The sequence below is a fragment of the Monodelphis domestica genome, chromosome 2 (assembly GCF_027887165.1).
Source record: "Monodelphis domestica isolate mMonDom1 chromosome 2, mMonDom1.pri, whole genome shotgun sequence".
Lineage (NCBI taxonomy): Eukaryota > Metazoa > Chordata > Mammalia > Didelphimorphia > Didelphidae > Monodelphis > Monodelphis domestica.
In genome coordinates, this window is record NC_077228.1 from 117,750,623 (window position 1) to 117,764,172 (window position 13,550).

Genomic DNA, 13,550 nt, shown 5'->3' on the forward strand with positions numbered 1-13,550 from the left:
CATACACTGGTGACCAGGGTTAGTAGTGAAATCACAGTTTGTAAAGATTGATTAAAAACAAATGGCAGTGTAATATTAAATCATCATGACCTAGATTTCTTGGCTTTGCTGATTATAAAGGTTAATTACCCATGAATGTATCTACATGGACTTCAGATGAACAACTTCAGACACTTACACCAGAGCTTCAGAAAGCATGAGGATTCTAATTCCTTTCAGGATAAAATCATTCAATATAGTGCCTTTCCATTCAGAGCAGGAAGGTATCTGTCACTCAAACTTGAACTCCCTGGGATAAAGGCTTGTCAGTCATGTTCCACCTGAGCTGCCCTAGACATGTTTTATTGAAACAATGACCTGCCAGCCTTACCTAGAAGGAACATCAATTCTTAGTGTAAAGTAGTTTGGGGAAAAAGAAACATGACAACATGGCATTCCCCAGAGGAGCCAATGTCCCACCTGCTGATATGTCTATCAAAGATAGGGGCACACTGCAAAAATCCCTTTGAAGTGCCCTTACTATCCTTATTTGTTATTAGGAATAAAAACCACTCAATGCTGGATAAAAATGTATGTGGTTATTGGCCTATCTACTTCATTAGTGTCAATTGTAGAAGTCAATGAATGAATAGGAAATATGAAGGCTCCAAAGAACAATGCAAATTAACAGTCCTCTACTGACAGCTTAGTTTCCCAAAGGAAAATGAGGTTTACCAGAGATACCAAAGGGAAAAAAATCTACTAAAAGAAATAGGAATTCTACACCAAGGGAACTTGGGAAGCTATGGGTCCATTGGACAGAACTCAATTGTAGAGGAGTGAGGGTAGTCCTGCCAATCTGGTCTAACGTATGCATATAAAGCAGGACATGATGATAGATAAATCCAGAGCAACCTTTAACTATAGTGATGATTGGAAACTAAGGATGCCCCTTGGCTTAGAAGAAAAGGAAAGAATAAAAAGTGACAATTGTACTATTGTGAAGACTGGGTAAAATTAAATAACAGTATTATATTAAACCTTTAAGACCTAGGTTTCCTGGGTTTGCTGATCATAAAAGTTAATGTTCCATTGATGAATCTACATGGATTTCAGATGGAATGACCCCATCCACTAGGAGCTGTTAGATGGTTCATCTCAGCCATTTAACATTGCCAATCAAAATAGACAGAATACTCACTGTTCTTTTTGTACATGAGGATTTCGAAAGAGTTCATTTCATAGTTCTCAAATGTCTGCCGCACCTTCTCAATCGTATCTTTATCTGTCAGTTCTCCATACATAAAACTGTAAGTCAATCAAAAAGTCCAAGTTAAGATAGTTCTGCTCATTTCACCAAACTCTTATGAAGTATACACCAAATGTTGCCATGATACTAGGTCCTAGGGATAAAAATAAAAGGATAAAAGTTCTTTACTCTCAAGGATACTACATTCTACCAGCAGGCACCTATTATTCCTTTCTGACACTAGGCTTAGATTTGGATCTGAATGTATCCTGAGACCTGTTGGCTATGCTGAACCACAATAACTCAGTAAATTAAGCTGGGTATACTATTTGAGAATATGTTATAGGAAACAATTTCCTATTTTGTATCTTGACCAAAACCTTAGAGGCCAAGGAAACTCCTAGGGGACCTTGGAGAAGTGGTCAAACAAATACCAGAAAGGTAGAATGTGAACAGAAAGTCAGAGGAACAGAGTTTCAGATTCAGTCTAAGAGACAGGCAGTACAAATAGCACCCCTCACCTCCTTTACACATAAGGAAACTGAGGTTGCCCAAGGTCATACAACTAATATGTAAATAAAAGAAGTAAGACCTGAAATCATCTTCTAAATAAGAATTTTCTCTGATCTAACACCTTCTCTGATCTCTTCAACAGTATATACACCATAAAATTTTAACTTGGTCATTATTTTGAAGAGTAACGATGTTTAAGCAACATCTACTGTTTGTTGACTGACTGAATGACTTAAAGCTCTGTGCTGAGGCTTGGGGAAATTTCAAAATCTGGATAAGAAACACTCATTGCCCTTATGATGCAGTTCTGTAAAGAAATTTGGCACATACACAGATGACCAGAAAACAAAACAATATAAATTATTGTCCTGTAAGATATTTACACTCGAAGGGGTGATTGAGGCAGTCTGCCCAGTTACCAACCAAGTAGCCCCAGACTTTTGCACTTTTTTAATCAATCAACCAATCAATGAGCATAAAACCTTACCTTCTGTCTTGGAGTCAATACTGTGTATTGGCTCCAAGGCAGAAGAGTGGTAAGGGCTAGGCAATGGGGGTCAAGTGACTTGCCCAGGGTCACATAGCTGGGAAGTGGCTGAGGACAGATTTGAACCTAGGACCTCCCATCTCTAGGCCTGGCTCTCAATCCACTGGGCTACCCAGCTGCCCCAATGAGCATCTCTTAAGCTCTGACTGTTTGCCAAATACTATGCTTACAGCAATAGAATACAAAGAAAAAAAAATAAACAGTTCCTACACACAAGAAGCTAAAACTCTATTGGTAGAGATGTACATCTAATAAGCATGTATACACTATATATACAAATTAAACACAATGTTTCAGGGAAAGGAATTAGCTACTGGGAGAAAAAAAGCATCAGCAAAGATCTCATGTAGAAGGTGTTCCTCAAGCAGTGTTTTTTAAATAAATAAGGGATTCTAGAAGGCAGAGGTGAGGAGGGAGGCATAGAAAACATCCAAGATAAAGTCATGGAGATAGGAGATGAGATATCATGTGTGAAGAATAGCAAAAAGGTCAGTTTTCCTGGACCCTACTTTTTATTAAGAGGGAGAATACAGAAATCAGTCAACAAACATTTATTAAGCACTTATTATATACCAGGACAGGCACTGTGCTAAATATAAGAATGGAGAGGTAGGTTGAGGCCAAGTTAAAAAAAAAGATTTTAAAAGCCAAAGAAACTTAACTTCATAAATAACCAAGACTCACTGGCTGTTGAATAGGGAAGTGAAAATCAGACTGAAACTTTAGGAATACCATTTTTAAAACTGTGTGGCAGATAGATTGTAGATCTGCAGCAAAAATGCCAAGAAGACTATTGCAATAATCCTGGTGGAATGAGATTAGGGTATGAATTCATTAGACTGTGGTTTCCTTGACAGCATGGGCTGTCTTTTGCCTTTTTAATATCCCAAGTTCTTAGTACAGTGCCTGCCACATAGTAGGTGTTTTATAAATATTTATTGACTGAGGGGGAAAAGATGGAAACATTGTGAAGGTAGAAATCACAAGATTTGGCTGCAGATTATATATGTGCAGTGAAAGTGAGAAGTAGATGATGATAACAGCTGGGAGAAAGGTGGTATCTTTGACATAAATTTGGTATTCAGAAAGGGGGTAGGTTTTGAGGGAAACATAATGACTTCCATTTGGGACACATTGGGTTTAAGATACCTATGGGCCGTCAATCTGAAATCCATTAGGCAGTTAAAGATATGGAAATGAGGGTCGGGAAAGAGACAAAGACTAGGTATAGAAATTTTTGTCATCATCTGCATAAAGATAAAAATTAAACCAAAGACGTAAGGCATAAAAAAAATCTTTTCAAGATCTTATTGCTATTTTTTGTATTTCTGTACTACAGAGCCCCTGTTAATAGCATTTCCTCATAACAATTTTTCTTCTCCTTTGCTATAAGACTATCAACTGTTATTTCTCAATTATGTCAATGTCCCTCTCATGTAAATCTGTCCAATCCACATGGGCTGGGAAAACATATAATAGAGGTTGTTAAAACTATTTAAAATAAGAACAAAGTGACCCTAAGAGAGAATTATTCTGTTAATAAAGGGAATGAACTTTAGTGCAGGAATCCTGTTACATCTAGTTTGGCTCCTCAGAGCTATTGGTCACTTCCTTCCTGGTTTTTGGCTGGGCTTCAGATGACTGAGTCCACTGGGTAAATGGCCTCCAACAAACGGACGTGTTAATATATATGCTACCAAGTTACTTTTAAAAGTCGGGAAAGAACATGATTTTTGTAATCCTGGGGGAAATGCTCTAAATTAATCAATTAAATAAAATTTAATAAATAAAATTTTTTAAGAGTTCCATTAAGGGAACTTGAAATTCCATAACAGTGAGTTATCAAGTAAAATAAGAAGAATTCATTCCCTACTTTATCAATTTTCTCTACAATATCAGATCATAGTATTGTTTTGGGAGCCTTCAAGGTATCATAATATACATTACTTAGCTGTATGTCAGATTAAGAAGTGGAAAAAAAATCTCTGAACTGCTAGTGCTATAGGTCTCAAAAAAACTCCTGCTATTTATTCTTCAGGAAGTTCCTAGAGCTACCCTCAAGACAGAGAAGATCATAGAAGGTGAACACTTTGTTGATTTCAGTTTGGTTTAATGATCTCTCTTTACATGTCAGAACACTGCTAATAGTACTAATGATGAGACAACTAGGTGGTACTCTGTTTAGATAATAGTGCTGGGGTCAGAAAGACATGAGTTCGAATCCAGCCTCAGACATTTACTAGCTGTATTATCCTATAGGCAAGTCATTCCATCACCTGCCACCTCAATTTTCTCACTCATTAAATAAAAGCACCAACTACCCAAGGTTGTGAGAATCAAACAAGATTTTATTTGTAAAGGGCTTTGCAAATCTTCAAGCACTATATAAATGATAGCTGTTGTCATTAAACTAGCTATTAACAGAAGCAGATCAGGTAAGATCAAGTAGCCAGAGACTAAGATACTGAGATGGGAAATCCAATAAAAAAGGGAGGTGGGCAAAAGAACTATCAACTAAAACCATTGTGGGGCATTCAGAGAAGAGGCAAAAGCACCTGCATTTCTCAGTTATCCCCTGAGTCCAGTAGAGTTCAATTATTACTGTGCTCCTAATAATAACCCTGATACCCTAAAAAAGATATTATATTACATTTTAAAAGACAGAGAAGTGTGGAATGCATTTGTGGAAAGATTTGTATAAAACAGCTACAATAAATATATCTTGGCTTCAGTAATCTAAAAAAAATCATTTAAGTAAAACATATAGGAAGCAATGTGATGCTGTGGAAAGAAACTTGGATTTGGAACTGAATTTAAATCTGACTCTGCCATCAACTCCCAAAGGGACATTGAATAAGGCCTTTAATTTCTATGGGCCATAGCACCCTCACCTAGAAAATGTGAGAGTTGAACTCAAGGATTTCTAAGGTCCTTTCCAATATTAAATCTATGATCACATCAACACACTTCAGTTGCCAACAATGCTAGACAGGGAAAATGTTATTGTGGTGAAAGACCATATATGTTAAAGTAAAGAACTTTGCAACTACCAGAAGCATTTCAGATCATTTTTAAAATCAGTTAATGGAGGGGGAGCACATTCTAGATGGCTCAGTGGATTGAGAGCCACACCTAGAGATGGGAGGATTAAACCTGGCCCCAGATACTTCCTAATTGTGTGACCCTGGGCAAGTCACTTAATCCCTATTGCCTAGCCCTTGCTTCTCTTCTGCCTTGGAAGCAGTATATAGTATTAATTTTTTCTTCTGCCCTGGAACCAATACATAGTATAGATTCTAAGATGGAAGGGTTATTTTTAAAAAATAAGGTAAGGGTTATTTTTAAAAAATAAGAAAAAATAAAATTAATTAATTGCATTCTGACTGCATCACCCCTTCTACTCAATAAACCCCAGTGATTATTGTTTCTAAGACTAAGCATAAAGTCATTGCTTAACATTGAAATTCCTTCATAGTCGGCCTCCTTTCTATATGTCCAGTCTTTGTACATATTATTCCCATCTTCATATTGCATAATTCAGTTATACTGTCCAACTTGCCTTTCCTAAGATGTGACTCTGTCGTCTGTCTCTGTGCCTTCTCTCTAGCTGCACCCTCCCCTCACAAGTAAAATGTTCTCTCTCCTCACCTCAATTTTCTAGATTTAAATCTAGATCCTTAGATTTGGATGAATGATCACCTTTAGCGGGGAAAACTTTACTGGTCCCCAGAGCTGCTAGTGTCTTTCCCTCTAAGTTTACTCTGTTTATATCTTGCACATACCTATGCACATACATACTTTCCCCACTTTGAGAATATAAGTTCCTTAGGAGGCAGGGACTCTTTTCACTTTTTCTTTCTATCTGCAGTGCTTAGGACAGTGCCAGGCACATAGTAACCATTTGATAAATGCTAGTTGATAGATGAGAGTTTGGAAAATATGTTGTCCCTCTTCTACAAAACTGTTCAGTAGGTATCTCCTCCTTAAAGTATTCTTGCCCTGAACTCCCATGGTTCTAAGCATCTGAGTCTTCCATCTTCCACAATGATTAATGGTATGGATCAGTGGCCTGAGACACAGAATGAGTATCAGAAGACTGAAATTCTTATGAATACTCTGCTACTAACTAGCAACTTGACCTTGGGCAAATCACTTCCACTATCTTGCATTCAGTTACTCTTTCATAAAACAAAGATGTTGGACTAAACTGTCTCCAAGTTGTTTTTGAATGATATTCTAGCACTTGGCATGGTGCCTTAATATTTATTATATTAAGCATATAGTAAACGCTTAATAAATGTTTATTGTCTGATTGATTCTATCGTTCTTTAAAAGTTAGAAAACTTTTGTTAATTTCATGATAATATCTCTCCAATGTTTGTTCTCATTAACTGAAGTATAGAGGGAACAAAACAGAAAAGAAAAATTGGAACTCTGTATCAAAATGCAAGAATATATAATTCATGATCTCTTTGAAGACCTGAAAATCCTTTTCACTAGTCTTTAAGCAGAAATGAGAATTTCACCAAAGTGATATAAAAATATCCAGATTTTCCTGTTTTAAAATTACTCAGCACAGAAGATATTTTTCACCAAACACTGAACAAACTTCTCACAAAGTTCATTTACAGAAAAAAAAATTTATTCTATCTATCATTATTATCTATTCTATTATTATCATTATTCTATCTATCATTATTAACCAAAAGGAGAGATGTGTCCTTTAATTTTGATACTTTGCTTCTGTCACTGGCCTGGGTTTTGCTGACTCTCCATGATATCATTTATGTTACCATAGTCATTTTGCATATTGTCCCTTTTTTTGCCTCTGCTTTCTTCATGCTATTTGTAAAGTTTTTTTAAGTATCTAAAATAGGTCTAAATAGCTTTATTAGTTGATCAATATAAAAATGTATTATGTTTAACTTGTTATGCTTATAAATTTTCTTTAATATGTTGAAAAATGTAGTTTGTGTAAAGAATAACTTAGTCTATCCATTTTAAGTGTTTCCCATTTTTGTTATAAGCAGCATAAGAGCTACTGAATAACAGCTACTGAACTTGAGAAAATTTAGCATATTATAATTTCTGACTATTTATAAGCAGACTAATATATAGGAACATAAAACTATCATCAACATTATAGTAAAAAAAGATAACCTTTTATTAGTAGTTAACATTCTTCATGTCACACTGATAAAAAAAAAAAGTTTATACAAAAAATACTCATTTTCAGAACAAGAGTTCAGGAAGAAAAGAAAAAAGACCCAAGGAATATAATTTTGTTACCTGGAACTTAGTCTAATGAGTCTCATTTTTATAACTTCTATCAGTAGTCCCTGTTCCTTCTGATCCTAGATTTTCATAACCTTTAATCACTTATTTAAATAAAAATTTTAGTTGGAAGATGATAATGATGACAATGATGATGATGATGATAGCTAACATTTATATAGCACTTACTATATTCCAGGCACTGTGGTAAGTACTTTACAATTATTATCTCATTTGAGCCTCATAACCACCCTAGAAGATGGGGAAATGGGGACATCAAGTGAGTACTTCTAAACACAGATCGATTTATTTATCTCACGTTCTGGAGAATATGAAGAATCTGAAGAAGCAGGAGTGAGGGGAATTATAATTTATATCATTCAAAGACTTTCTTCCACTTTGCAGGAAGATTGTATTTTGAAATGACCCAGACTCCATTCTTGACCCAAACAACTAAAGGTGTTCTCTGTTCTGCAATATTTGAAAGCAAAGAATTCTGTAGTGTGAAGGTGAGGAAGGGATACAATTCTAGATAGAAAGCACATCCTGTACAAAGATATGGAGATGAGAGATGGAATGCCATATTTAGGGAAGAACACACAGGCCATTTTGACTTGAACATAGCGTACAGAAAGGAGAGTAATGTTCAATATACCTAGAAAGAGAGGGAGATAAAGAATGTGAAGGCTTTAAAAGCCAAACGGAGGAATTTTTGTTTTATCCTAAATACAATAAGGGCCCATTGCTTCTTGAGCCAGGGAAGTAACATGGTTAGATCTATGCTTTAGAAATATCAATTTGCCATCTGAAGGGAGGATTGATGAGAAAGAATAAAGCCTTAAATCTAAGAAACCAATTAGAAGATTACTGCGATAGATACTATGATCCAGGCGAGAGGTGATTTTAAAATTCATCTTAGGACAGCAAAGAGTAGGTAACATTATATGACCATGTTGCCTTAATCATTCTTTTAAAAATCAGGATCCAATTCTTAAAAACTTTTGAGGGAGGGGGAATAATATATTTCAGAAGAATATCATTTTATTTTTCATTTTCAAACTTTTTTCTGGCTTTCATATCCCTACATTTGTGGATTGAGAAATGCTGCCAATGACAATTCCAAAATTGATTATTTTTTCCTACAGAGCAACATGAGAGATTACTGAAAAAAATGGCAGAATGAATTAGTGGGAGAAGCCTTAAATCTTGGAATCAGGAAAAATGAGTAGAAGTTGTGACTCTCAGCTCTAATGCTCACTAGCTATGTGACCATAGGTAAATTTCTCAATTGTCTCAACCTCATCTTCTGCCTCTATAAAATGGGAATGATTTTTACTGTTGGTGTTGGTTTGAAGTAAGCCCTTTGTTGTAAGCCTGAAAGTATTATAGAAATGAGTTGTTGTTATTACTATAATTAGAAAGATTCCGAACATAACTACCTGCAGGTACTGCTTTTTTGCATGACTTCCGCCCTGTGGTATCCTGATAACTTGCAAAATCCATCATTGCTGTAGACGATGGGCCAGTCCACTATCTGAGCGTTGCCCAATACAAAGTTGGTATCTGTTGGAGAGAACACATGTGGTCAGATGTTGACATGGAATATGGCACAAGAATGATGGAATGTCAACTGGTCATGACACTTCTTCCTCGGAAACTCATTCATTCCCATGCAGTCTTTTTTTAAACCCTCACCTCTGTCTTAGACTGGATTCAAGGAATCAGTTCCAAGGCAGAAGAGTAGTAAAGGCTAGGCAATGGGGATTAAGTGACCTGCCCAAGGTCACACAGCTAGGAAGTGTCTGAGGCCACATTCAAACCCAGGACCTCCTGTCTCCAGGCCTGGCCCTCTGTCCACTGAGCCATATACCTGTTCCACCATGCACAGTCTTTAAAGGAGAGGCTGGCACTTGCTATGGGAGAAAAAAACAGGAAGAAACCCATCCTTGTAAAGATGAATGATCAGTGTCAGCTTTCTTATATTACAAAGACACTAAGAAATGGAGTCAGTTTAAATGGCTAGTCAAGAGATTCCTAAAACTGCCTAGAACCAAGCAAGGTCTCTCTAAGACTATGGTCAATGTTCATGCTAATGGGAGGATATATAGGTAACAAAACAATTCCCAAGTTATTTTTTTCTCAGCCTTTTATGTTAGTTTCTATGTCTTACAAGGAATAACAGTGGATTTGCTTTTCTAATTCAATTTGGCTCAGACCAACAATAAATGAGTTTGCACACCCCAAGTACATACTGCAAGCAGGGGCAGGTATCTGGAAAGCAGGCTAAGTGGCAGGTGGAGGCTTGGGTTGACATTAAACATAGCAAGGAGGGAGCAACTCTATTTACACAGTTGTTCCCTAGCACTAAACGTGCTCAAGCATTGACACTTATTAAGGATGCTGTAGAAGGTATTCATGTTTCAGGTGAGGATTGGACTAGACATTCCCACCTTCACACAGAAAGCCCTAAAAGCCTGAAATGTACTCCTCATCTTAAGAAGTCAACAAGCAAGTTTTAGTGTTTACTATGTACCAGGCACTGGGGAAAAAATACAAATATGAAAGGACAGTCTCTGCCTTTTGGGAGCTTACATTCTAAGATGACTGGGGAGTAGCAATGGAAGGATATAAAAGTTTAAAAAATCAGAAGGAGGAGGGAGGGGAAGAAGGTATCCACACAGAGGCATGATGGAGAAAATTTAGTGTCAGGAATGAAGACCTGGCTGGCATGGACACTTTTCTTAACGTGGAGGTTCTCAGAAGAATCAACTAATCAATAGAAGGTGCCATGGAGACAGAGTGACTTCAGGGGATGAGGAGGTCACATGGTTAAAAAAAAAGTTCTCTATTTATTAGCATTCTTAGTTGTCTTCCAGACTCAGTTCAGCTATTATCAGCTTTTCCTGATCCCCCAATAGAGTTCTCTCCTCCTTTGCCCTCCTCAGACTTTATTGACTCTTCTGTGTAGATATTGCATCCACTCAGCAAAATAGAAGCTCCTTTAGGGCAGGGATTTTTTTTTTTTTGGTTATTTTTGTCTTTGAATTTTCAGAGCCTAGCACAGTAGCCTGCACCAGGTAATTACTTTTTAAAGTATTTGTTTAATGAATAGATGGTATCTGAGAATACCTCCAAGCATAACTTCTTATGCTTAATTTGCAAAGTTGATAACCTACTCAAAGATAAGCAAGAATTGACCATAGTTTGACAATAATAAATTGGGCTTTGTGGAATTTAAACCAGATGTTCCCCCTACCAGAGCTCTAACAAGAGCAAGACAATAAGGGCTTTGGCCCCAGGTGTCAATATATAGAGGACACTGATAGCCTTAATATTCCTTCAGAGTAGAAAAACAACTGAATTTAATTGTCACTTATCAAAGATAATTAGTTAAAATGGGAAGCTAGAAGCTGATGTATATATTCTTCCACTGAAGAAACACTTTAAGGGGATTCCTCTAAAGACATCTTGGTCTTCTCCAACTGAGTAACAGTTTAAGTGGCCTCACGTATCTAAAAGAATCTCTCACCACACTTGGTGACCTCTAGTCACCCTGACCATCTAATTTCTTTCAGTAGCCATAAGTAATTTTATGACTCTACTTCCATCTAAATTCAGTCATCTAGGGAACTGCATTCATTAACCCTTTCAGGTCACCTTCAAACTATTCTATCATTTATCCTTTTCTTGCTTCAGATGGTAAAGATGCAAGCCTAGCTTATTTAAATTTATTCTCACTTTCATTTCAGAAGACTTCTCTGGTCCTTGCGGACTTATTTTTTTCTGTCTTCCTTTTTCCTTTCAGGAACTTGGATCATGTAAATAACATCTAATTTGCTGCTGGTTAGGAAACCAAACAATACTTGTTAAAATTGAATCTGAAATTAAAATAAATGAGCCCTGAGCAAGAGTTTCTCCTCTGAGCAAAAGGTATAAACTTTAGTTCAAAGACTTTGGAATGTCTGTTTTGGCTGCCTAGAGAGGTACTCTAAAGTCCAAAAGAAAATGATTTCTGGGTTATTCACTGTTTCAGAGCTGATGTCAGTTTGCACTGATGTACAAACTTCAACAAAATATAATTAGAAAAGTAACTTGCTGCCTAAATAAAGAGTATAGCTTCAAGCTTCCAGTTCCAAATTCAACATGATCTGGATATGAGAAAATACACAAACACTAGGGAGATGATTTTGGAATCCTCAATCCCACTTACAGTGCCAAGTTAGAAGGTTTGGCTGAAGAGTCTTAGACTTTTGAATAGAAGTCTCTAATAATATTCTGTTACTATCCTCTATTGAATTAGAGCCATAATTCCTGTGACTTCCTCCTACAAAGGTTACTTATCTGGCAACATCAGCTATCCAGTTCAGAGCTAAGAATCCAACTATATCTCTTTGAAACTCCAAGCTCTGCAGAATTATGCTCTCTTTCTTCAGTGAAGGATGCACCTACTTACACAAGACTCCATTCTAAAACAGAATCATAGGCCCCATAGGACCAAAGGAGTCAATGAGAGGTCAAAAAAAAGAGTTAGAAATAGAAGGAACATTACATCTAGCAGACTGGCCAATATGGCAACAAAGGAAAGTGATAAATGTTGGAGAGGATGTGGCAAAATTGGAACACTAATACACTCCTGGTGGAGTTGTGAATTGGTCCAACCATGCTGGGGGGCAATTTGGAACTATGCACAAAGTGCTTTAAAATAATGCCAAAGAGATAATAAGGAAAAATACTTGTACGAAAATATTTATAGCTGCGCCCTTTGTGGTGTCAAAAAATTGGAGAATGAGGGAGTGTCCATCGATTGGGGAATAGCTGAACAAATTGTGGTATCTGTTGGTGATGGAATACTATTGTACTCAAAGGAATAATAAACTGGAGGAATTCCATGTGGACTGGAAAGACCTCCAGGAATTCATGCAGAGCAAAAGGAGCAGGACCAGGAGAACATTGTACACAGAGACTGATACACTGTGGCACAATCGAATGTAAAGGACTTCTCTACTAGCAGCAATGCAATGATCCAGGTCAATTCTGAGGGACTTATGAGAAAGAACACTATTCATATTCAGAGGAAGAACTGTGGGAATAGAAACACAGAAGAAAAACATATGACCAAACACATGGTTCAATGGGGATATGATTAGGGTTTTGATATTAAAAGATCACTCCATTGCAAATATGAATAACATGGAAATGGGTTTTGAACAATGATACACGTAAAACCCAGTGGAAGTGCTTGTTTGCTCTGGGAGGTGGGAGGGAAGGGGGGAAGGGAAATCACAAATCATGTAGCCATAGAAAAGTATTCTAAATAAATTGTTTTAATTTTTAAAAAGAAATAGAAGGAACATTAGAAATCATCTCAAATCCAACTTCTTCATCTTAATGTTAAAGAACTTGGCTCCCAGGGAAAGCTAGGTGGCTCAGTGGCTAGAAAGCCAGTCCTGGAGATGAGAGGTCCTGAGTCCATATCTGACCTCAAACGCTTCCTTACTGTGTGAATCTAGGCAAGTCACTTAACCCCATCGCCTAGTCCTTACTGCTCTTCTGCCTTGGAATCAAATTATGTAATATTGATTCTAAGACCAAAGGTAAGCGTGTTTCAAGAAAAAGAAAGAATCCAAGGCTCAAAGAAAAAAATTTGACTTGGACAAGGTTACACAGTGAATCAGCAGTAGAGCTAATCTATCAATTAACAAGCATCTATACAAGAAGCACCTATTATGTACCTGGCATTGTGCAAGGTGAGAGAGATACAAAGACACTAAAACCTCTACCTCTGTCTATCTTCCCTTTAAAACTGAAAGACAAATTGATTTCCTTTGTTAACAACCTTCTGCTGTTATTTCAAATTTTTAGCGTTATTTCATTGCTAAAATGGTAACAGGCGCTTAATAAATGCTTATTGACCAATACTTACGTGGACTTGCACAAAGTTACTACCATCTAGTGGCAGCTATTGTGTATTGCAAATAAAAATCATAA

At 36.8% G+C, this 13,550-nt stretch overlaps 1 protein-coding gene across 1 annotated transcript in view; it reads right to left on the bottom strand.

Annotated features, from left to right (window-relative positions):
- Positions 1-13,550, bottom strand: part of KCNH1 (potassium voltage-gated channel subfamily H member 1) — a 582,845-nt gene that overhangs the window by 543,040 nt on the left and 26,255 nt on the right. The window contains exons 2-3 of the mRNA XM_056815882.1: positions 9,002-9,125; positions 1,181-1,287 (exon numbers count right to left, since the gene is read on the bottom strand). Of these exons, the coding sequence (XP_056671860.1) occupies positions 1,181-1,287; positions 9,002-9,125 (231 nt within the window). The remainder of the gene's footprint in view (positions 1-1,180; positions 1,288-9,001; positions 9,126-13,550) is intronic.